This window comes from Gorilla gorilla, chromosome 13 (assembly GCF_029281585.2).
Source record: "Gorilla gorilla gorilla isolate KB3781 chromosome 13, NHGRI_mGorGor1-v2.1_pri, whole genome shotgun sequence".
NCBI classification, from domain to species: domain Eukaryota; kingdom Metazoa; phylum Chordata; class Mammalia; order Primates; family Hominidae; genus Gorilla; species Gorilla gorilla.
The window spans coordinates 55,825,578-55,851,716 of NC_073237.2; the positions used below are offsets into that span (position 1 = coordinate 55,825,578).

At 38.0% G+C, this 26,139-nt stretch overlaps 1 protein-coding gene across 44 annotated transcripts in view; it reads left to right on the forward strand.

The window, feature by feature from the left end:
* Positions 1–26,139, forward strand: part of PTPRD (protein tyrosine phosphatase receptor type D) — a 2,298,568-nt gene that overhangs the window by 1,863,688 nt on the left and 408,741 nt on the right. For all 44 annotated transcript variants that reach the window (XM_055350539.2, XM_055350541.2, XM_055350534.2 and 41 more), the window contains one exon: positions 12,861–13,027. In XM_055350539.2, coding sequence (XP_055206514.1) covers positions 12,964–13,027 — 64 coding nt within the window. In that variant the 5' untranslated portion in view covers positions 12,861–12,963. The remainder of the gene's footprint in view (positions 1–12,860; positions 13,028–26,139) is intronic.

Here is a 26,139-nt window from a genome sequence, read left to right on the forward strand (position 1 = left end):
TGAGACCCATATCCAACAGATAAATTTTGTTTGTTTGTTTTTAGAGATGGGGTCTTATTATGTTGCCCAGGCTGGTCTTGAACTCTTGATCTCAAGTGATCCTCCTGCCTCAGCCTCTGAAAGCACTGGGATTACAGGCATGAGGCATCGTGCCTGACCCAGCGGAGAAGTTTGATCGATGTTTTTATTCAACATTTTCTTTTCTTTTAGTTTAATGGGCTGTTCATTTAAGATAACAATTGGTTTCTAGAAAGTTTGGTGTTGAGAAAGTTACTACATCTAGTTTGCTAGCAGGCTTTTAACGACTTTAAACTCCTTTTTTGATATCCATATTGTGTATTTTGTTTTAGTATTTTATAGAAGTACAATAAAAATGACAGTACTTTAAAAAGTCTTTCCAGAGGTCTCAAATATATTTTCTAAAGGAGTGAGTATGGGAATAATATTTTTTTCGCTGCCACTCTGATGCATCTTGGTATGGGAAATGCATAGTGCTTTTATTGCTGCAGGAAATTTTCATACTTTATTAAATCACTTTGTAACGCCAACTTCTTTTGAAAAATAACCATTGTGTATCTTCATTTCTTCTTTCAATATGGCCATGTTGCCCTCAGCAACTTTATAATAAAGTGCACTCAGGCTGTTGTCTCTCCACTGAGATAACCAGACTATATAACTCTGTGAATTCAGAATCTAACCCGTTCCCACCTTGTCACAATTACTCAACATATGTCCTTGCTGACAGTTAAATTTTACAGAGAAAAAAAAAAATCGATTGGGCATGGTGGCTCATGCCTGTAATTCCACCACCTTGGGAGGCCAGTGTGGGAGGATTGTTTTGAGTGCAGGAGTTCAAGACCAGTCTGGGCAACATAGCAAGACCCCTTCCCAATAAAAATTGAAAAACCAAATGTGGTGGACTTGCCAGTAGTCCCGGATACTCTGGGGGTAGAGGCAGGAGGATAGCTTGAGCCCAGGATTTCCAGGCTGCAGTGACCTGTGATTGTGCCACTGCACTCCAGCCTGGGCGACAGAACAAGACCCTATCTAAAAGAGAGAGAGAGAGAGAGAGAAACTCCATAAAATAGAACTTGATGGTAATATGCAAAATAGATATGCCTTAAGGTGGTATAAACATGTGTCTGCGTGTTATTCGGTCAATTACAAACGTGAGAATTTAGAAAATCTATTACTGGTTAATCATTTTTCCTTCCAAGCACGTCTATAAACTTTTACTCTAAGATACACAGGTACATAATAACAGGTACCAAGTTAAAGATTGACTCTTTAGAAAATTTTTGACTCATAGGATAAAACTTTCATTTGTGAATTATTTATTGGTCTAGGACAGTGACTGCCAAATACCTTCATTCAGTGAGATTCTTTCATCCTGCCTTCCTATACCCCGCCTTTAAGGTTGCCTTCCCCTTTCGTTTATGCCCATTGTAATATTGTCTCTTTGCTAATTAAAGGAGGGACTTTTTCATTATGTTGATCACTTTGGAATTAATCATGACATCGCCTCAGCTATCTATTTCTGTTTCAGTAAGTCAGAGATAGTAAAAGTAGATACACCATGCTATAGAAGAAAGAAAATTGGTTCTAAGCCCTCCTCTGAGACTACTCACTTGTGTATTTTGAGGTTATTAATTCCATTATGTCCTTGTACTTCATGCATTGTCTGTTAAATGAGAGGGTTGCCCAAAATGATGTTATTTTTTTCTTCTGATTTTTATCAGTCTGTGGTTTCATTGAAGGAGGGAGTAGATGTGAAGAGGGCACTAACAGTAAAGATGAGTGCAATATAACTGAATGAAATATATGTACAGAGTGAGAGAAGTGAAGAGTGTATTTTGGATATATATGGTTAATATTTGTCCTCTTTACCTTTCTTTAGATTTTATGTTTCTGTTTGGTTTGATAGTCATTTATTTAGTTTCCCCATACAACCTATTTTCTCTACTATGTAAATTGTTAATAGTATCTTAGAGAGATGTGGGAATAGTCATGAGGACACGTTGGGATTATAATGTTCTGCCTTTAAAATTTATTTTTTATTTCAATAGGTTTTTGAGGAACAGATGGTGTTTGGTTATGTGCATAAGTTCTCTAGCGGTGATTTCTGAGATTTTGGTGTACCCATCGCCCAAGCAGTGTACACTGCACCCAATGTGTAATCTTTTATCCCTCACCCTGCTGCCAGCCTTTCCCTTGAGTCCCCAAAGTCCATTATATCATTTTTATGCCTTTGCATCCTCATAGCTTAGCTCCTCCTTATGAGGGAGAACATGCAATGTTTGGTTTTCCATTCCTGAGCTACTTCACTTAGAATAATAGTCTCCAATTCCATCTGTGTTGCTGCAAATGCCATTATTTCATTCCTTTTTATGGCTTAGTCATATTCCGTGGTATAAGTATACTGCATTTTCTTTATCCACTCGTTGATTGATGGGCATTTGGGCTGGTTCCATATTTTTGCAGTTGCAAATTGTGCTGCTGTATACATGCGTGTGCAAGTATCTTTTCGGATAATGACTTCTTTTCTTCTAGGTAGATACCTAGTAGTGGGATTGCTGGATCAAATGATAGATCTACTTTTAGTTCTTTAAGGAATCTTCACACCGTTTTCCATAGCGGTTTTACTAGTTTACGTTCTTGTCAACAGTGTAGAAGTGTTCCCTTTTCACCACATCTACACCAACATCTATTTTTTAAAATATTTTTTCGATTATGACCGTTCTTGCAGGACCGAGGTGGTATTGCATTGTGGTTTTGATTTGCATTTCTCTGATCATTAGTGATCAGGGAGCATTTTGTGAGCGTTTTTCCATATGCTTGTTGGCCATTTGTATATCTTTTTTTGAGAATTGTCTGTTCATATCCTTAGCCCACTTTTGGATGTGATTTTTTTTTTTTCTTGCTGATTTGAGTTTGAGTTCTTTGTAGATTCTGGATATTCATCCTATGTCGATGTACGGATTTTGAAGATTTTCTCCCACTCTGTAGGTTGTCTGTTAACTCTGCTGATATTATTATTATTATTGTTATTTTTTGCTGTGCAGAAGCTTTTTTAGTTGAATTAAGTCCTATCTATTTAATGTTTGTTTTTGTTGCATTTGCTATTGGGTTCTTGGTCATGAAGTCTTTGCCTAAGCCAATGTCTAGAAGGGTTTTTCTGATGTTATCTTCTAGAATTGTTATGGTTTTGGGTCATAGATATAACTCTTTGATTCATCTTCAGTCGATTTGTGTATAAGGTGAGAGAGGTATGAAGAGAATATTCTTTAATTCCACTTTCCTTAGCCATTTATGACAGCCTTTCACCGTTCCACTATTGATCTCTATTGCTAGCAGTGATGTGAGAAAACAGTCCTTGAAACTGAGTATTTCTTTCCTGAGACTGTTCCCTTAGAGAAGAGCTAAGCTCCCATCATGAGACATGGGAACCATATCTATTCACTGACTGACATCAGTGCAATGTCTGTTCCATTTAACAGCTTCATTCTTTTAATTGGTGACAATATTTATGCTGCCTAAGCCTGTGAACTAAACTTTTAAGGCAAGCCAACTTTGGTTCTAACTTAGGACAAAAAGGGAAATTTGGGTGTCATCCATATTCCCATGCCCAGAAATTCAAATCTGTTTTGAGTTTATGTATGAAAACTGTACTGGAAACACCTAAAATTGGTGGGTTTAGAAAGCAATGTATTAGATTATGTCTTAAAAGTCCCCCCCCCCCTTTTTTTTTTAATTTGGAATTTTTCCTCTGTGCCAATGAGCTGTTCTAGGACAGGGTTTCCCACCTTTGGCACTGCTGACATTCTGAATGGGATAATTTCTTGTTGGGGGGCAGGTAGTTGTTCTGTGTGTTATAGGGTATTTGGCAGTATCCCTGGCCTCTACCCTTAGGTGCCATGGGTCACCCTTCTTATGCTGTGACAACAAAAATTGTCTCTAGGCATTCCCTGAGGGAGAGGGCAAAGTCACTTTTACAGCTGGCCCAGAGATTTGATCACCCTGAGGATGGAGCTACCAATAAATATTACACCTGCGAGGCGCTAAATTAGTTTTCTTTGAGCTATCATAATGAACTATTTAAAAAACAATTAAAAGGTCCTTCACTTTATTCTTAAAATAATCCTAAGGAAAAGAGATCAATGTAGATTATTCCCTTTAGAGAGTAGTAAATTCTCCTCAAAGTGAATTTTTAAAATTGCTTTTCATAGTAAAGAAGTAAAATATGTATTGCCAGACTTTTCCGTACTATGTATCGATAGGGCTAAAACAAATAAAATAGATACAATAATAAATAAAACCTATTACCCATAACATTTAAAAAGTAAATGTATTTTACAAATATTTTGCATTCATTAAGAAAACCTGTTTTGATTTTTAAAGATGACAAAATCAGTTATATTGATGTAGAAATGATAGTTTCATATCCATGTATTCTTGAAAAATGCCAAGACAGATCATGTAAAATGTTCTCATTACAAAAATGATAACTATATGAGGTAATGCATATGTCAATTAGCTAAATTTAGTCATTCCTCAATGTATACTATATATACTTCAAACATCATGTTGTGCATAATATATACAGTTTTATATATCAATTTAAAATAAAACAACAAATCATACATTACTATTAGGATAAGATCCTATTGTAATGTGTGCAGTCTGTCATCAAGGAAATTTTAAAGCTAGACTTACATATTAGTTTATTGGTCATAAATAATGTCTTATAGCTTGATGTATATAGGTTATTAAAAGTGAAATATAGGGAATAATATGAAATTTTGGAACAGGTGCATAATCGCTTCATGATAAATTAGGCTTATGGTGATACTCCTAGCATGAAAATGTCTTGTCTAGACCTGTTAATCAAGGGCATATTAATTACTTCTTTTGAATGGTTGGACAGAATATCCTAATAAATTATTTAACATAAAAAAAGAAATGCCCGGTCAGGCGCGGTGGCTCACGCCTGTAATCCCAGCACTTTGGGAGGCTGAGATGGGCCACTCGCAACATCAGGAGTTTGAGACCAGCCTGGCCAATATAGTGAAATCCTGTCTCTACTAAAAATACAACAATTAGCTTGGCATGGTGATGTGTGCCTGTAGTCCCAGCTACTCAGGAGGCTGAGGCAGGAGAATCGCTTGAACCTGGGAAGTGGAGGTTGCAGTGAGCCAAGATCACGCCACTGCACTCCAGCTTGGGCAACAGAATGAGACTTCATCTCAAAAAAAAAAAAAAAAGAAATGCCTGAGATTAGAATAATAGAATCCATGTTCTGTTTGAGTGGAAAGTGGCTGGATTGCATATCTATCTACACTTTGCGAGAAAGATCTGTTTCTCACTTCTGCAGTGTCTTTTTGGATGAAAGGAACAAATATTAGAGTTCCAGCGGCATGTTGAATAGACTTGTATTTTAACCGTTTCATTGCCAGTTTCTACTGGCATCACATAAAACTAGATAGAAGCTATGACATGCAGTAATAACTGAAAGAAATTTTAGATTCTTTTTCTAAAGCTATCCTTCTTTTCAAATCAGAATTATAGTTCTATTTGTAGGGGAACAATAGATACAAAGGGAGATGAGGTTTTTTTTCCTTTCTATCTGTTCATTTCTCATGGCATACCTCATTTTTTTCTTCCCAAAGGAGAAAGAAACAATCAAAGTTAATAATGTCATTTGGCCATCCTTGAAAATAACTAATATTTATATGTGCTTCCAATGTAAAGCCACTTGAAATCTTAAGGGATGCATCAATAATAATTTGGAAAGTGAATCATAAACTATAGAAAAAGCTCAGAATAATAGCTATTGACTTTTTTTTCTTTGTGTATTAGAGTTAGGCATATAAGGGATCTTTTAAGTGTCTATATTGATAGGAATTGTTTTACTCTTCGGGTATTCTTAAAATTCAGTTGATTTCTTCAAAGAATCATTGTGTGCTTATAGTCCCCTGGGGTCTTCATATTAAGTCATAGCCTAAGCCAAAAATGAGATGATTGAATTATCACTTTGTGTTTATATGTAATAGCTCTTAAACTACCTCTTGTTGTTTTCCTGATTGTCATAAAAACATGTTTAGGGCAAAACAGAAAAATTTGGAGTTTTTGATTTGATGTGCTGATTATGTGGAGTATAATTTTGAGGTGTTACAAGTTTCATACAAATAATTTCTTATATTTTTAGGTTTGACTATTTTATTCAGAGGTGCTTGGTTTGTGGTGGTTTTTCATAGTTTTATTAAATTCAATAACCTTGTTCAATGGCCCCTTTTCTCAGTAATATTTTCCGTAATTGACATTAAAGCTTTTGGTGCCCTGCATACATTTAAGAATGTGTTTCCCGTATCCCTTGCTAATATTAATTGAATGTGGCCATTTTATAAAAACTATACAACTATACAAATTATTTCATGAGGATGTTTAGAAGTATGCTTGTCCTTTATGTCTATAGAATGTGGCAGTTCTTTGCTGCCAGAAGTAGTGAGAAATACAATGAAGTATGAAACGCCATCTTTAACATAATTTTTCCTTTAATATTAAAGGAACATTCATTAACACTATTTCTACTTGGATATTTTCCAGTTATATACTCAACCACTTATTGATCTTCCCTTTGCATTCTTGATCAGATGAGATTGGGCGTGTTCAGGGTAGTATGGTGATAGACTGATCTTCCCTTTACATTCTATGAAATAATTAAAAAAAAATGAAATCTTTTATTTGGCAGGATGAGGGACATGGGTGGGTTAGTGTATTAGTCTGCTTTCACACTGTTGATAAAGACATACCTGAGATACTGGGAAGAAAAAAAGGTTTAATGGACTTACAGTTCCACATGGCTGGGGACGCCTCACAATCATGGTGGAGGGTGAAAGTCACATCTCACATGGCAGCAGACAAGAGAATAGAGCTTGTGCCCGGAAACTTCCCCTTACGTAATCATCAGATCTCATGAGACTTATTCACTATCATTAGAACAGCACAGGAAAGCCCTGCCCCTATAATTCAGTTATCTCCCACTGGGTCCCTCCCATAACACATGAGAATTCAAGATGAGATTTGGGTGGGGACACAGTGAAACCATATCAGTTAGTGAGTGATCCAAAGGTTAAATGGGTATCCTCACATAACACAGTGAATCTTTAGTGTCTGATTATTGGGAAGCCAAGGACTACGAGAACTCAGAATTCTCACCTCATTGTTTCAGTCTACACCTCCAAAAAACACTGACTTTCTGTTCAGTGCTGTAAACCTGTAGTTGTAGTCTGTGCTGTCCAATAGGGTAGCCACTAGCCACATGTGGCTGTGTAAATTTAAACTGAACTTTAATAAGATAAAAACTTTACTTCCTCATTCGCACTAGCTACGTTTAAAGTGGTCAATTATTAGTCAATGCAGATAAAAAAACATTTCTATCCTGAAGAAAGTTATATCTGTCAGTACTGGAAGATTCTTGTTTTATACCACGTTAAAATATTTAGGTGGCTCCCTTCTCTTGGAAAATCCACAAGTCAGTGAAATGTTGAAAGTTTGCTTTTGGGTTCTCTTCTCTTTTCATGTACTTGTGTTGTAGCTGGACACTGAGGGCCTAGGGAATTCCTGGGGTGCCCCCTGAAGCCTCTGTCAGGTTTGCTGTAGGCTCCAGGCCCCTCCCCTCCTTCAGGCTTCAGCCAGAGCAGCCCTGCTTTTGTCTGTTTTACAAATTGGAGAGTCCTAGCAGCACATCGTTTGTACAAATGGATCCTTCTCTTAAATAATTAGAAACCACATTCAGTTGATTTACAGAGGCCTGGTTTGGGAGGTAGATAAAAAGAAGTAATTTGGGGACATACTCCTTCCCATACCATCCCCCAACTTAATGCATATCTTTTATGCATGTATGTTCAGGTTAAATATCATTATGATATTGCTTCTGAGATGTCTAGACTTGAGAGGATGGGTTTGTTATGATAGAAAAATGAAAAATGTTCAGAGATAAACAATGATATCTAGTTTTAAGTGACAGCAGTAGTTTTTTTGTTTTTTTTTTTTTAATGCTTAATTCCTTTTCTGTTCCCGTTTTCAGAGTAATGATTTGGTTCTCTAACTTTCTCCTAGAGTAACCAGTGAAATTTTTAAAATTATGAACTCATAGATTATAATGTGATTTGTTGTAGTTCTTTGCGGTTATTATTCTTTTTGTCACTCAGATTTCCCTACATTTAGCTGATAGGCACCTCCTCATCTTGGATTTTATTTTTTAATATAGCCTAGTAGTTCTGACAACTTCCTTGCTTCTGGTATGGCAAGATGTTGACTAATTTTCTACATTTCCCATACAAAGCCTATAATCTGCCATTTTCTAAGGGACTCTAGGCCCTAGTTTGTCTTTTTTTAAAGAAAATTTTAATACAGTATTTAGAAACAAATATCAACAGTATAGAAAGCTGAAAAAAATAGTACAAATCCTTCAACATTCATATTGGTTTGAATATGAATATACTTATTACAGAAAAGTGTTACAATGGTAAGTTGAAGAAAAAGAGTTGGATAGATGTCACTTTATGTGATCGCTTGAAACCGTGATTTGTTAAGGCTTTTAGGCAAGTGCGCTCTTTGTTGTTCCATTTCAAATTATATTACATGCATCGTATTGCCCTCTGAACTGTTAGTTTCTCCAACCACACATGTACAGATATACAAAAGCTGATATACAATTCAGTTAATTGGAAATCAGCAAAATTATTGTTTCATAAGATCTTTGTGGTATGAGAAATAAGAAACCAGGGAGTTATAAATTTTTTGAAATTGTATTTTAGATTCATATACATGGTTGAGTTCTATCTGCATGTCCCTGCTGATGAAAGACAGAGAGCCGGGTGCAGTGGCTCACATCTATAATCCCAGCACGTTGGGAGGCCGAGGTGAACGGATCACGAGGTCAGGAGTTCAAGATCAGCCTGACCAATATGGTGAAGCCCTGCCTCTACTAAAAATAGAAAAATTAGCCAGGCGTGGTGGCGCACACCTGTAATCCCAGCTACTCAGGAGGCTGAGGCAGGAGAATCGCTTGAACTGAGGAGGCAGAGGTAGCAGTGAGCTGAGATTGTGCCACTGCACTCCAGCCTGCTTGACAGAGAGTGAGACTCTGTCTCAAGAAAGAAGGAGCAAAACATATAAAAATCAAAGGGTTGGCTTCTGCTGAGGCTATTGGACAAATGCTGAATAATGTGTGATGTAAGTAAGGTAAAACGTGGTACTTTTAATATCACTGAACCTCCTTGCTCTTTTTTTTTTTTTTTTTCAGAGTACTTAGCAACCCTTACTATAGATTAATGGAAACTACTTATGATATTCTTTTATCCTGTTTATTTTTGGTTTAATTATTTTCTTAAGAATCCATTTCCAATTTTTGTACCTAAATTTAAATTCCACCTTACTGATAGGCAGCTAGCATTTCCCTTTTGGCAATGTTGCTGTGTAATAAACAAGATAAGGAATGGAGATTAGCCGGAATGAGCATTTAGAATACGTTTTATTTTCACACCTCTGATCTCCTTTGGGCACAACCCATTTAAGTATAAATATGTATGTTTATAGCTGCATTCATTTCTAGAGTGCTAGATCCTATCACTGTTGCTAGTCCAGGAGTAACATTTGAAGGTTCATTTGAAAAAATTTGGTCTTCTTATGGACTTCAGCTGAGTAGGAGGAAAAGCCAAATCACTTCTTCCCTGAGCGAGCATTCATAGGTCTCCATCTCTGTGATCACACGGAGTCATTATGTAGCAGTTGGCTCTGATACGCTTGCACAGACACAAATTGAGTCCGACAGGACTGATGTCTTCTGGACTTTGCTGTCATTTGAAATGCGGGCATGAGGATGGGAGCAGTGAAAGCGGGAGGAGGGGAATGGGGAGGGGACAGCTGATTCCTTTAGCACTTTTCCTATGAACTTTTGAGATTTTTAACATCTGATAGCTGTGAACTGCTTGATAAGTTGTTTTTCAGAGGAGATTGATAGCAATAGCTGATTTGGAACAGCTGGCCAGCTTCTGGATTCAAGAAGTTTTCCAGTGTACCACTTGCTTCTTCATGCCAACCCACTGTTTAAAAAAAAAAAAAGGAGACTATCTAATAGAATGGTAGAGTGATTCCTCTCCTTTTTAGTTTTATCTTCCCTGCATTCAAACCGCTTATGAATAGTAATAAAAAAGATAATATCTTTAAAACAATTTTTGTTCTCATGCTTAAGCTAAGTTTCAGAAACAACATACTGTGGTATCTGCATTATAATTCTTTTTAAAGTACAAGTTATTTTAGTGGATTAGGTTATTTCTGGATATCTCTAGTATTTCCTGTCAAAAATTTTGTATATGTTTCAAATATTTCAGTTTTAAAAATTAAAGGTATGTAGTTTCATTTTGCAAATGAATGCTGATAGTCATTTTCAGATATTTTCTGCAGTGATAGAGGATGTAGTAGGATGTGATCTACTCTCTTTATTTTTTAATTTTGCATTAAGAGTGTACTCTGCATAAGAGGCTGTGCTAGATTTATTGAGGGTTCTATAGGTACAATTATTTAACACGTGAAGAATTATACTTCAAATGATTGCTTGGAGCCAGTCATTGCCTCCCTTCCTAATTCCCACCAGTACCACCATTACTCTTAAGTCCTGTGTCACTTCTCACCTGGAACTCTTGCTGTGGCCTAATAGCATTCTCTAAATCATCCCTGATCCAGTTGTCAGTTAATCTTTCCAAAGCCTGGTTCCATGGTTCCTCTGTTCTAAATCATTAAATGGCTCTTTTTGTAGTTTGCTGAATAAAGGCCATTTGACTTAGATCGCCATCCAAGGCTCTCTGTGACCTATTTTTTTTTAAAGTCTGAATCTTTTTTTTTTTTTTTTTTTGAGACGAAGTCTCACTTGTCACCCAGACTGGAGTGCAGTGGCAGGACCTTGGCTCACCAAAACCTCCGTCTCCTGGGTTCAAGTGATTCTCCTGCCTCAGCGTCCCGAGTAGCTGGGATTACAGGTATGCACCACCACGCCTGGCTATTTTTTTTGTGTTTTTAGTAGAGACGGAGTTTCACCATGTTGGCCAGGTGAACTCCTGGCCACCTGGCCTCAAGTGATCCTCCTGCCTCGGCTTCCCAAAGTGGTGGAATTACAGGTGTAAGCCACTGCGCCTGACTCTGAACCATTTTCTTTTGCTTCATCTTCTGGTTTTCCTAATAGAAGATGGTTTCCCATGACTTCAACCAGAAGGTTCTCAAAGTGTGGTCTCTGGACTGGCAGCATCAGCATCACCCAGGAACATGTAGAAATGCAAATTTATGCAAATATGTGACCCAGGCCTGTAATCCTAGCACTTTGGTAGGCCAAGAGTGGTGGCTCATCCCTGTAATCCTAGCACTTTGGGAGGCTGAGGCAGGCAGATCACTTGATGCCAGGAGTTTGAGACCAGCTTGGCTAACATGGTGAAACCTTGCCTCTACTAAAAGTACAAAAATTACCCAGGCATGGTGGTGGGCACCTGTAATCTCAGCTACTTGGGAGGCTGAGACAGGAGAACCACTTGAACCTGGGAAGCAGCGTTTGCAGTGAGCCGTGATTGTACCACTGCACTACAGCCTGGGTGACAGAGTGAGACTGTCTAAAAAAAAAAAAAAAAAAAAAAAAAATTATTGAATTATTGGATCCCGACCACAGACCCACTGACCCACGAACTCTGATGGTAGTACTCACGCATCTGTTCTAAGAAGGCTTCCAGGGGGCCCCGTGCATGCTGACCTTTGGGAGGCCCTATTCCAACCAAACCAGGAAACTCAGGTTTTCCAAACTTCCTTTCCCACTGCCGTGCCTTTGCATAGAATTCCTGGAATGCCTTTTCGTTATCTTGTTAAAATCCTGGTTAAACTTCAAGGCCTAGTTTGAGACACTATTTCCATGATGTCAGTCTTGATCCTATCTTTTACAGCATTATCTGGTTTTCCTTCCTGGCACTAATCACTTATTAAATTGTACTAATCATCTGGTGTACCTGCTTTATTTTCCCTACTAATCTGGAAACAAAAATAATAGAACCTGACTCATCTTTCTGCCTTGAGACACCTTGTGCTGTCACTCTTGATGCCTTGCACACAGTAGGTGCTCTAAAAATAGTTTGTGGCTTTTTGATTTTACAGAGAAGATTGAGGAAATTAAACCCTTGCCCGGGAGGCATATAAAAATCCTGTTAAATGAAAGAGGCTCATGCTAACTATTGTTTTGACTTACTGATGCCAAACTAGACTTGAACGTTGATGTGTCTTCAGGGAAGAAGCCAAATATGCTAGTGTAAAAAATTCTAACCTCTGCTATTTACCTGGAGAAGTTGAATTAGCCCTGTCATTTCACCTGATGCCTAAAAAGCAGCTTCCATTATTGTGTCAGTAATAGACTTTTATCCTGCATGGAGGAACTTCTCTTAAATCTTTCTCATAGCACTGGTGTGCTTCTTTGCACTGATGTATTTACGTAATGTTTCATAAGAAGTGACAGTTCCTTTTCAGGTCTTTGCCCAAAAGGTGGCATAAGCAAAGAATGAAATTCAAGGTGGTTGGCTTTAGGAGGGCCTAAAATTGGGAATGCCAGAGCTCCCACGCAACACAAACCCGGATAGTCTAAGACTCCTACATTTTACAAACCAAGTTATTTCCTTCCTAATACAAAGCATGACAGTTACAATTTATTGTGTATTTACAATGGATTGTGTCTGTCATGGTGATTGTGATGGAACCAGGGGGGAAAGAGTAAGAAATCTAAGCATCTTTGTGTTTTCTTCCTTTTCTTTTCTCTTCCTCCCCGCTTTCAGGCTCTGAAAGTGTTCCAGCTGAAATTTCAGATCGGACAGACTCGCTGCGGCTCCGGAGGCAGTGATTCCAAGCTGCTCGCGCACGCTGCTGCCAAGCTGCAGGATGGTGCACGTAGCCAGGCTGCTGCTGCTGCTCCTCACTTTCTTCCTCCGCACGGATGCTGAGAGTAAGCCATTCTCCCCTTCTCTAGGGGGCTGTGACCATAATGAGTGGTTTTGTTTGCAGTTGGCACCAGGCTCAGGGCCTCTGAATACATTTCCTTTGGAAGTAAATCCTGAGACACTGTGGGATCCTCCTTGGCTACCAGCCAGCCTTTGAAAGAGATTATTGACGTGACTTCCTCACCATTTCCTCTCCGTTTTAATGCCCCTTTTCTTGTGCATCTAACTGCTCCTCCTGTTTATTTATTTTTTTATACCTCTTATCAGCCTGGTAGCAAAGATATTATGAGACCAAGGATATAACTCAAACTGAGGTTAACCAGTTGGTGGTGCCAATAAGTAAACATTGTTCAGACCCACTCAAAATTTCTTTATTTTTGTGGATCATTCCGTGTTTAGAAAAATGCACAATGTCACAATGAGCCTAATTAAACTTCCAAGCCCCTTGTAGCTGTCATAGCAGCTGTTCAATGTACTGTTTCCGACAGCTGTCGTCGAGTACAGTATTCAAACAAATCAAGCAGAACTGACAACTTTGTGGCTGGATGAAGGGTCTGGAAGTATGAGGAGAATTCTGTGGACTAGAGACACCAAAGCTTGGATTACTGGACTCAATTTATGAAACTGCTATTGTGGTCCATTAACTTGACAATTAATGAGAAGATCACATCTTCCTAATTAGGAAATTATTAGGTCTACCTTGTTTACATGCATTTATTTTCCCATCTGTCCTGTGGCTTTTTGGAAGAGATAGTATTGGAGAAAGGCATGTCTCGGCCTTGTACTCCCTGACATGTGTGGTTCCTTGGTAGTAGTTTAGTTCATACATGAGTTGGCCATTTTCTTTGGGAATCACCTAGTATGAGTAAAATGTGTAACATCTGCAGTCATTAACGTTTCTCTCCACTGACTATTTCAGTGAGATTAAATTTGACTCATGTTAAGGATGTTTCCAAGACAAGGATCCTGTGTCATCTTGGCCCCTTTCTATTAATTGCATTTTGACAAGAATTCCCTCACGAGCCACCAATTGCTTCATGGAAATAGGAGCTCTATTTTCTAAAGAGGTATTTTGAGAAGTGAAAGGAATAACATTAATAATAAGATACATATGTAACATGCATGTTTTAAGCACAACATTCTCTGGTTAATAATGTATATAGTTTCCTAATTAGCACTTGGGAGTGTCAACTTAAGGTGAAGCCAAGGAATTTCGAGTCTAATGCCAGCAAATAATTAACTGGGAAAAGACCCAAATGTTAGATGTTCTTGTTATTTTAAAGCCATTTATGTCAAAGCTTATTTTAAAGGTGAAATCTAAATTTAGTTTATTAAAGAGAAATTGAGACTATGGTTTTATTATTTTTGTTTGGCTAGAGTGCAAAAGTAAGTTGTTTCACCATTGTTACTTTTTGGCAAAAGCCCATTTAGACCCTGGGAGCCCAGTTTAATGTCAGATCACAGCTAGAGGTTTTCTTAAAGTTACTAGATGTAATTATTGTACATCCATGAAGTTATCTTTCCAGATAACTAAAAATGTTCTTCTACTGAGCAGTGATGCCTTTGCTTAATTCTCTGGTGAAAAGTGGCAGACAGATATGGAGTTTAGAAAGGAAGACTTTTAAAATTGTGTTTGAAAAAACAATCTTTTCTGCAGATAACCGTCATCTTACTGGTTTTCTCCTCCATCTTCCTCTCGTTCTTCATCACACTTCTTATGCTGTGTAGTCTTACAAAAGAAATCACAAAGGCCCTTGTTAGCAATTTTTAGTTAAGATATTTATCATGCTGTATGTTTTGTGATACCAGCTTTCAACCTTAAGATGTCACTTGAAAAAGAATCTACTCCCTCTCACCCCTCCCATTATAGCTAAAAAGAGGAAGCAGGCTGCAACTTGGCCAAATCAATTTTGATTAGCTTTGTCCTTGTCTAATCAGCTTCCATGTAGTATATTTTCCTTTTCACAGATTCATTTGGCACTCTTGAATAGCATGTGTATTCTGAAAGTTATTGACGAAAGAGGAAAATTTAACCATATCTTTTAAGGTACATTTTAAAAGAAGAAGGAACATCCATTTGCAATCTACCGGAAGATACTTGTGGTTTGTGAAAGCACATGGTAGAGTCGGAGATATCATTTTAGTCACTAAAAATGTTTAAAAACAATTGGTAAAATAGGATCCAGATTATAACTTATCAAATACTGTCATTACCTTTTCTTCAAACACTGAAATAAAAATAAAGTTGTAAGTAACACTAAAGAAAAATTTGATTTATTCACTATCATATATAAAGATAATATTTTTCAGGCTTTTATTGCCTGGGTCACTGATTTGTTTTCTTATGCCTTCATTAGCACATCTAGCCTTCTTTGTTTTCCCTTTTACCTAACTGTGTTTTGTATTGATCCAAAGGATCAAGAGTTATTAATAGTAGCTTGTCAGAGCCATTTTAGAACTCTGAAATAATTTTTTCAAATGTTTGTCCTCCTTTGAAAAAGAAGACTATATGGGGGTGGGAATGGAAAGAAGCCACTCTAGTTTGCCATGTTAATTTAATGTGTCCAACTCACTCTCTTTTGAAATGATTAACTCCAAAAAGCCTGAGAGTCAGGGTTATAATCTGCTGTACAGAATGTCATAGCAAAGTACTGGGTGTGATGTTGCATTAAGGAGGAGGGCTCTTATAAGCCTTGGTTCAAACCTAGGTTGGAAAATTGTGATAATATCCCTCAGCAGAAAATTATAGTCTTTGCCATTGCCAGTTTAAAATGCCCTATATATCCACTATTATTTTAAAAAGCCAGACGTGTGTTTGTATCTGATTTCTGTTCATTCCAGTGTCTTGAATGGCCCAGATGATTTTGCTTGTTGTTTCTTAATGCATGTCTGGACAGTAGAGCTGTGATTTCAGGGAAGGGCATATGCAACTTCTGTTCGAGCAGCATGAGTAAGCTCTTCTTCAGGGCTGGTCAACCAGTTTTGTGGTTTAGGTAGTGCTCTGAGAACCATTTGGCTGTAAGATGCATGCAAAATAAAGATTCATATAGATTATAGTAATGTAATCCTCAGGTGAATGTTTTTCTTCTGGATGAGTTTTCATAATAGCTTCTGTTAGTTGTATTTCATACATAAATTTCGTTTGCTATTTACCAGTCTTTAAAAAAGAAAAACTAAATGCAGACCAAGAACCTACTGTTAGCATCTTCTTTGTCAGACCAGTTTCACTATAACGAAATCACTTGTAGCATACTGTTACATTCTAGACCTGAGTTTACACTGTGGTCATTATAATTAAACCTGAATGTTTACCTGATCTCTGAAATAGAACATTTTTTTTAAATTGTAGAGACACACTCTTCATAATTTAATTCCTCAGATGGTTTAGTTCATTCATTTACTTGTTGCTTTTTGTCATTTTTCCACTTCAGATTGTGAATACTTCTTCATTCTCCTTCCTTATTGTTAGAGCCTTGCTGTAGTCACTATATACTCGCAATATTTCTTTCTTTTTTTTTTCTTTTTTTGAGACAGAGTCTCGCTCAGTCGCCCAGGCTGGAGTGCAGTGGCGCGATCTCGGCTCACTGCAAGCTCCGCCTCCTGGGTTCACGCCATTCTCCTGTCTCAGCCTCCGGAGTAGCTGGGACTACAGGTGCCCGCCACCTCGCCCGGCTAATATTCTGTATATTTAGTAGAGACGGGGTTTCACCGTGTTAGCCAGGATGGTCTTGATCTCCTCACCTCGTGATCCACCCATCTTGGCCTCCCAAAGTGCTGGGATTACAGGCGTGAGCCACCACGCCCGGCCTATACTCACAATATTTCTGTCTTTTATGGAAGCAGTGAGTCCCTCCTCAACCCCCTTTGGTATTATATCACTGTAGACCATGGGGTTTCTTTATTTCTTTGACATTAGAGCATAGACTGACATCTGTGTTGTAAGATAATCATTTGCTATCTTAAGTATTTCCTGATGGGCAGCATAGAGTAATGGTTAAGAATGTGAGCTCTGAAGCCATAGTTTGGTTTTGAAGTCTGGCTGTGATTTGGTAAATCATGCTCTTAGCCTCAGTTTCCCATATCTTTGTCATTTTGATCAATCTTGCTCTTTGCTTCAGTTTTCCTATTTTTAAAATGTGGATGACGGTGATGGTCATGATATAATACTCCTGGGTTTTGCGAGGATTTGCTGAGTTAAAAGAAAACTCATAGATTAGCAGATAACACAAGGTAGGTGTTTCGTGAATGTTAGCTGTTATTATATCATTATTCAACAAGATTTAGCAAACATTTTTATGAGCACGTGTGAAGCACTGTGCTAATTTTTTTTTTTTTTTAATTTGACCTAGAGGTTATCAAAATTTGGGTGGTGGATAAGCCAGGTTTTCTTGTAGCAAGTTAAAGTCTCCAGCTTGCTTCTCTGCAAAGTCCTATATGTACGAGTTCTTATAAACCCTTGCTTCCGGGCATTAAATTGAAGATCAAGAGGGGAAATATAAAGCATATCTGCTTTAGTCTAAAGTGGTTTAAAAAAAGGCTTCTTAGAATTACACATTTAAAATTAATTTGGCTTGGGTAGAATGGATAGTAGAAGGTGTTTCCTCTGTTTGTACGGTTGCCTCTTACATACATTTTATTGAGCAGCTCACAGGAAGGAACTATAGAAATTTACTGTAGGTAAACACAGTAATACAGTGCCTCTTCAGAAAGCTGAAGGTGGGGGGTGAGCTTGGTGAGAAAGCGAGTGAGTGGCCATTGATATGACCAGGAATTATCTTGCGGGAAAAAAATATATTTTTTAGTTTTTTTGAGACAGTCTCACTCTGTTGCCCAGGCTGGAGTGCAGTGGTGTGATCTTGGCTCACTGCAACCTCCACCTCTGGGGTTCCAGCAATCCTCTTGCCTCAGCCTCCGGAGTAGCTGGGATTACAGGCCCCTGCCACCATGCCCGGCTAATTTTTGTGTTTTTAATAAATACAGGGTTTCACCATGTTGGCCAGGCTGGTCTCAAACTTCGGACCTCAAATCATCCACTCGCCTCAGCCTCCTAAAGTGCTGGTATTACAGGTGTGAGCCACCGTGCCAGCCAAGAACATTTTTTTAAAGGAATAGGAAAATGATGATGTTGAAAGCAGGGCAAATGATTGCATCTTGCAGAAACTGGCAAGATCTTCCCAAAAAAGTTAGGAAAGGAAAGGATAACTTTCTTATATTATTAAAATGCATACATTTCGGGAGGCAGAGTCAGTTTACGCCAGAAACATATCTTATTAAAAAGATTTTGGTTTTTGCCATGTGTGGTGGCTCACGCCTATAATTCCAGCACATTGGGAGACTGAGGCAGGAGGATCATTTGAGGACAGGAGTTCAAGATCAGCCTGGACAACATAGCAAGACCTCATCTGCACAAAAATTTTTAGAAAGTAAAATAAAAATGTCTTTTTGTTTTTGTTTTAGATTATGAGTGTTATCTGTATCATTTAAGTATCCCTTAAAAGATAAATTGCTTGGGATGATGAAAATGTTCTTTTTTTTTGAGATGGAGTTTTGCTCTTGTTACCCAGGCTGGGGTGCAATGGCACGATCTTGGCTCACCGCAACCTCTGCCTCCTGGGTTCAAGCGATTCTCCTGCGTCAGCCTCCCTGGTAGCTGGGATTACAGGCGTGTGCCACCACACCTGGCTAATTTTTTTGTGTTTTTAGTAGAGACAGGGTTTCTCCGTATTGGTCAGGCTGGTCTCGAACTCCCGACCTCAGGTGATCCGCCCGCCTCGGCCTCCCAAAGTGCTGGGATTACAGGCATGAGCCACTGCGCCTGGCCTCAAAAATGTTCTTAAGTTAGATTAGAGTGATGGTACTGAGTATAAACATAATATACTAAATACCATTGAATTGTATACTTTAAATGGGAAAACTGTATGGTATTTGAATTATATCTCACTAAAGCTGTTAAAACAAGGAAAAAAAATAGCCAGTTTTGGTGGCACATACCTGTAGTCCTAGCTACTTGGGAGGTTGAAGAGGGAGGAGTGCTTGAGCCCAGTTTAAGGCCGTAGTGACCTAGGATGACATCACTGCACTGCAGCCGTGTGACAGAGAGAGACTCTGTCTCAAAACAAACAAACAAACGAAAAACACCTAAACCAAAACAAAAAGCAATTTCTGCTTACCCTAGTTCTTTGGTTAGAGTCCCTTTAGTATATGCAATCTGAAAGTAACCTGTATGTTTACATGATAAACATGTAACCATGTTTATCAGCCTTCATTGTTTCTCTTTTCTCTAAATTAATAGAGGTGTGGCAAAATTACTCCCTCTTCCTTCCTCCCCTCACTTTAAAGTAGCTAAATTAGCAACATCCAGCTGTCTGAAGCAAGGAAAGTATTCCAGCTATTTTACTGATCCTTTAGCCTCATTGTGGAGTTTCTGTGGCTTTTTGAATTAATTGCTCCCAGCAGAGCTGTAGCTACCTAGTAAGATTAAGAATCTGTCACAAAATCAACACATGTGTACACTTCAAAGCACTTTTTATTGAGTATAGTAGGACTTGCTTTTTTAAACAATTCCAAAGTATGACCTGTTTGTTATCTCTATTTGGGAATAGGCCCTAAACTCTAAGGATGGAACAATTATCAAAAGCATTTGTGAACTAATTCTTATTATTTGTAATAGTCTGGTGGTATTTGATTCTACTGTTGTGTGATCTCCTGGTTTTATTCCCTTAACATTCTTAACTTCTTTAATTTCCCTCTCATTCTGTTTCTATGTACCTGATCTATTTCTTTTTCTTTTCCCTTTCTTTTTTGAGACAGGGTCTGGCTCTGCTGCCCAGGCTGGAGTAGTGCAGTGGCACAATCTCCGCTCACTGCAACCTCCACTTCCTGGGCTCAAGTCATCCTCTCACCTCAGCCTCCCTAGTAGCTGGAACTACAGGCACGTGCCACCATGCTTAGCTAATCTTTTTTTTTTTTTTCTTGAGATGGAGTCTCACTCTGTCACCGAGACTGGGGTGCAGTGGCACCATGTTGGTTCTCACTGCAAACTCCATCTCCTGGGTTCAAGCAATTCTCCTGCCTTAGCCTCCCAAGTAGCTGGGATTACAGGTGCCCACCACCACACCTGGCTAGTGTATATATATGTATATATATATATATATACACACACATGTATACAAGCATACATATACATGCATACATATACATGCATACACATACATGCATACATATACATGCATACGTATACATGTATACATATACATGTATACATATATATGTATATACATGTATATATATATATACATTTTTTTTTTTTTAGTAGAGACCGAGTTTCTCCATGTTGGCCAGGCTGGTCTCGAACTCTTGACTTCAGGTGATCCACCTGCCTCAGCCTCCCAAAGTGCTGGAATTATAGGCATGAGCCACCACACCCGGCCTTCTTGGCTAATTTTTATATTTTTTTGTAGAGATGGTTTTACCATCTTGCCCAGGCTGGTCTCGAACTCCTGAGCTCAAGTGATCTGCCAGCCTTGGCTTCCCAAAGTGCTGGGATTATAGTCGTGAGCCACCACACCCAGCTGTACCTGACCCATTTCAAGTAACCTTGACTTGGTTGGGAGCCCCATCCCCTCCTGCCTACGTAGATGTGTTTCTTGTTAATTCAGAAACTCCAAGCCAGCCTCTATCTTGAAGTGAAGAATTAAAGAGAAAGGTCCTGTGATTGGATGGAGATGCCATTTTAGAACCAATTCTTTAACCTAAAATTTAGTATTTTCTTTTTTCTTCAGTTTGCTTTAGCTTCACTTATTTCTTCACTAAACTGGTGTGTGTATGTGTGTGTGTGTGTGTGTGTGTGTGTGTGTGTGTCTGCTATGTGGAAAGCTCTGTGTGAAGTGGTGGGAATATAAAAATTTTAAACAGTGTGGGCCTACACCAGCCTGTAATCTATCTTCAGAATTCATAGCTAGTGTTTAGGATGCTCTCAAGCAATCTTCTCAGACTTTGTCTCTAGGCAGGAAGTAATACATAAAGAATGTGGACCCTGGAGCAGAGTGCTTGTGTTCAAGTCCTGCTTCTGCTGTATAATTACTCTGACCACGGGCAGGGTACAAATCTCTATGTGTCTCTCATCTGTAAAATGAAGATAAATATAGCACACACTTGATATAGTTATCACAAGGACTAAGGAAATAACTGTTTGTAAAGCATTTTGAATAATAGGATTAAATATTCACTAAATGTTATTAGTTGCTATTATGCCTTTTTTTCTCATTAGTTTGTGTCATTTCCAAATTAGAAGCATCTTTGTTTAGATCTCTGTTGGCATATATTATCCCATTAACTTCACAATTTGAGCAGAATCTTTTTAAAATGTAAATATGTATATTTATATACATTTATGATTTCAAGGGACATTGACTGATTGGCTCATTCATGTCTTTCACAGTCCCATCAATAAATGTTTATTGGACACATTTCCTGTGCCAAGCATTGAGTTAACTACTGAGGATAAAATGTGGATTGAAAGCAATATGATCCCTGCCCCTAAAAAGCTTAAACTCTAGTGGCATAGCCAAATATTTAACATTAATTTTTAAAATTTACATTTTCTAACAGTAACAAGTATTTAAGGAAAGAAAATAAGCAGCCAAGTGGCTCATCTGTTCTGAAAAGTAATCCACAGCTTTCCTGAGGGAGTGATTTATTTTTTCTATTTTGAAATAATTTTACACTTAAAAGACATTACAACAATCATACAGGAATTTTCCATGTAGCTTTCATTCAGTTTTCCTAATATTAATATATTACATAATCACAGTACCTTATCAAAACCAGGAAGTTAACATTTGCACAGTACTGTTAACTAAACTACATGTGTTATTTAGATTTTACCAGTTTTTACATGCACTTATTTTTAGCTATTATTATTATTTATTTTGGACACAGGGTCTCCCTCTGTTATCCAGGCTGGAGTGCAGTGACGCGATCTCGGCTCACTGCACCTTCTGCCTCCTGGGCTCGGGTGATCCTCCCACTTCAGCATCACTAGTAGCTGGGATTACTGGCACGTGCCGTCACGTCCGGCTAATTTTTGTATTTTTTTTTAGAGATGGGGTTTCCTCATGTTGCCCAGGCTGGTCTCAGAATCCTGGGCTCAAGCTCTCCACCCACCTTGGCCTCCCGAAGTGCTGAGATTACAGACATGATAAAAATAAATGCACCTGGCTAAGTGGTGGAGACTGGCTAAGACAAGGCTTCATAAACCTTGTTCAAAATCTTGGTTTTTATTCTATGAACTGCAGGAATCACTGACTTATTTTTAAGCTGCTATAGGAAGACATTTACAATTTTAAAAGAGCAATGAGGCAGCATGGTGGAAAAATTCTTTGGAGGGAGGCCAGCCAGAGTGGCCTTGAGATCTGTTAAGAGGCTAGTTGGAAGTTATGGAGTAGATGTGGTACAAGGGACCAGGGTGATAGAGGTTTAAGGAGGCTAGACTGCTTGACACTTAAACATTTTTTAAAATTGACCTTTGTGAAGAAGCATTATTCTAAAACTGAACCACCAACAGATTGTTAAAATTTAGAGTGAAGGAGAAAACCATGTTAAGAAGGGACCTAAAGTGTATTCAGTACCTTATAAGTAATCCTTTGTTTTTAACATGGCATTTAAAAAATTCCCCCCAAATTTATCTTTACTCAGTCTTGTAATTTCACTTTTTAATCGTGAAGTTCAGATAGTTTTATTTAAACTTATCTTTTTGTTAATATCTGTTAAAAATGTGGAATCCAGAATCAGTTTAAAACAATGAAGTTCAGTGCCTTACTACAAAAGACATTACAATTTAGCTTTGTTCTCTCACAAAAGTTTTAAATTCACTGTACAATTTGCAATAGGTTTTCAAAAATCAACATAGTACTGTGGCAGTTATTTACAGTAACTACAGTTATTAAATGTGGCTTTAAGATACACTAAGTACTTAAATCATCAGTTTAAAAAATAGCACACAATCTATTCCTTTTAAGCTAAAAGTACGGAAAGTATAACAAATCTACCAAACCAAGTATGTTTTCTTAGTTTTTTTGTGTGTTAAGATAAATATATAGAGAAACATATACTTAAACCTTTTTAAGATGCTTATAAAGGAGTGAGAGAAAAATAAAATGCCATTGTTTGTCACTAAAAGTCATTTAAACCTTTAATCTACAGTGATTTTAGGTTGATAGAAACTCCTCTAATATCTATACTTATCTTTTAAGACAAATTTCAATAACATTTCATTTAAAAGTAATAATACTTTTCACTTAGCGCATGACTACAGTGTGCCTCCAATAAGCCAGATCCAGATTCCTGTTACCACAGACTTTATATTCTAGTTGGGATGTTGTGGAGAAAGGAGCAGTGCAGCAAGACATGGCTATGGGCAACAAGTCACTGAACGGTGTGACTTTGGAGAGTGATAAATGCTGCAAAGATCGTAAAACAGCATGATGTAATATGAGAGTAAGAGAGGATATGAAGGGAGAGGATAGGTCTTGGTTTCGTTTGTCATATGTCAAGGAAGGTGTTACTGAGTGAGATACAACACTTGAGCCGAAGAATGGGAAGGGTCCAGCTATGAAAAAATGGAGTTCAGAGCATCCAGGCAGATGGGGGAATGAGTGTAAAGACCTTAGTGCAAGGAGAAGCCTAGTGTGTTCAAAGGACAAAATAAGGTCCAGGAGACACATCATGGGGCCCTGGAAGTCTTATAAAGGGTTTGGATTGCTGGGCTAGGTATAGGAGAGTATGTAGGGAAACACATATATTATTGGGACATCTATTTATTAAACTTGAATTGGGTACTACTGTTCTCTACTAGGACAAAACGTGTATATATTTTTCCACAAATAGTGCATTGAAGGTTTGGTACAACCTCCTGATCAAGTTATAAACTCACTGTCTAAATAGCTTAACTGAAATTTTCTTTGCACCAGCCGATATAGACTTGGAACACCAAAGACTTTGGTAAATAAAAGCACAAATGTCTGCTTTTAGCTTGTTATCTCTGGTCAGTTTTATTTTTCTTTTAAAGCAGATGATAGTTTTACATTGGAAACATGTAATTAAGTCTACGCTTTACTTCATCAATATCCATAGCTGCAGATAGTGAAGGAGGGTACATTTGTAAAGTAAGGCTGTTATTGGAGGGTGATGGTCAACATAGAATTGCAGGGAAGAAAGGAACTTCAATAGGGCTTTTCCCTATATGCTTCCATTTTGTCAAAATTACAGCAATAGGATTCCTAAGTGATTTGTAGGTTGAAGTCCCTATATAGATTAAAGCTTTTTAATAAAATATTTCCTGGTAAACTTCTTCCATTTAAGAAAAAAAAACCCTTTATTGTTTATATGATTTAACATATTTGGATTTATTTTAAGACCAATGGGAATGTAAGGTAATACATAAAATGATTATTAAACCATAACTTAAATGTTTTCTCTAAAATAGTACATGGTGTTAGTAACCAGATTTGCCTTAAATAATGGCTCCCTTGCCTACCAGGAGCAATTTTCTCAATTCTCCTGGGAGGAGAATTGAGAATAGGTAGGAGAATTCTGACCCTTTGGCAATGCTCATAGCTCTCACAGGTTCCTATGATGTTTAAATGAGATCCTGAATGTGAAGTCCTGTGAGGTTCAGTTTTCATTCCATTCTTTCTCTCTGTACACACACACACACACACACACACACACACACACACATGCAGAGTAATACTTAATGTATGGAGAAATCAGCTATTTAACATTTTTGACCTACTGAGATGATTTTTCTTATCAAGGAATTCTACTCAGGAAGCAGCTTACAGTCCAGTTGTGATAACCCAGTGGTCTCTCAACATTGAGAACTGTCCCCTGGGGGCAAAATCACCCAATTGAGAACCACTGATGTTGCTTGTGAAAGCTTTGGAACAGAAGGTTGGAGCAGAGGTTAGGAGAGATAGATACTGCCCTTTTAATTAATATGGGGTTTGGAAGGGAGAAATTTTGTTAGAAATATGATAGACCTTTCACAAGCTCTTGAAATCAGCTGTGCGAATTGGGAAAGAGAAATCGTAGTTCTGTGTAGTATCTGTAAAACCAGAAGCAGATTGCCTTATCACTTTATGTCTCAGTTTTTGTTGTCTGGAGTATTAGATGATAATTATAGGATTGCTGTAAAGACAAAAGCAGGTTAACCAATGTAAGGTGTTTAGTACTATGCCTTGCACATAGTAAATGCTAAATAAACATTAGCCATTATTATAAACTATTTTATGGTATATTAATTTTGTTAATATTTTATTTTTATCAATAAAATTAATTTTATCTTAATTAGTTACCACAGTGATTGTGACACCTTTCACTTGAATACTTGAATAATGATTTAAACACTTTATCTTTCTTTCTTTCTTTTTTTTTTTTTTTGAAATGGAGTCTCACTCAGTCATCCAGACTGGAGTGCAGTGGTGCGATCTTGGCTCACTGCAACCTCTGACTCCCAGGTTCAAGCGATTCTTGTGCCTCAGCCTCTCGAGTAGCTAGGATTACAGGCATGTGCCACCATGCCTGACTGATTTTTGCATTATTAGTAGGGATGGGGTTTTTGCCATGTTGGGCAGGCTAGTCTCGAACTCCTGACCTCAGGTGATCCCCCTGCCTTGGCTTCCCAAAGTGTTGGGATAACAGGTGTGAGCCACTACGCCCAGCCAGCTTAAACACTTTATCTTCTTAATCTCATTTGTTCCTGAATATTCTAAGAGTAGGCAACATAATTTTTATCCTCCTCACTTCTCAGATTAAAAAAAAAAAAAAAATCTAAGGGTCAGAGTAGATGAGCTGCCTAGAGCAAAAAGGTGAATAGGTGATGGGGAAGGACCTAAAACACACACTCATGATTCCCTGTCCAGAGAAGAGGCAGAACAGCTGAAAAGAGCAGGCAAGAGAGCTCAAAATGCACAGCAGCTAGAGGGCCCAAGAGATGCCATTGGGCATCAGGTCCAGAGTTATCCAGGTTCATTGTAGTTACTATGCCCCTCATTGATAGTCATCTTCAGGCCCTAGAGTCATGGAGGAAAGTTATGTCACAGTCACAGCTTACACA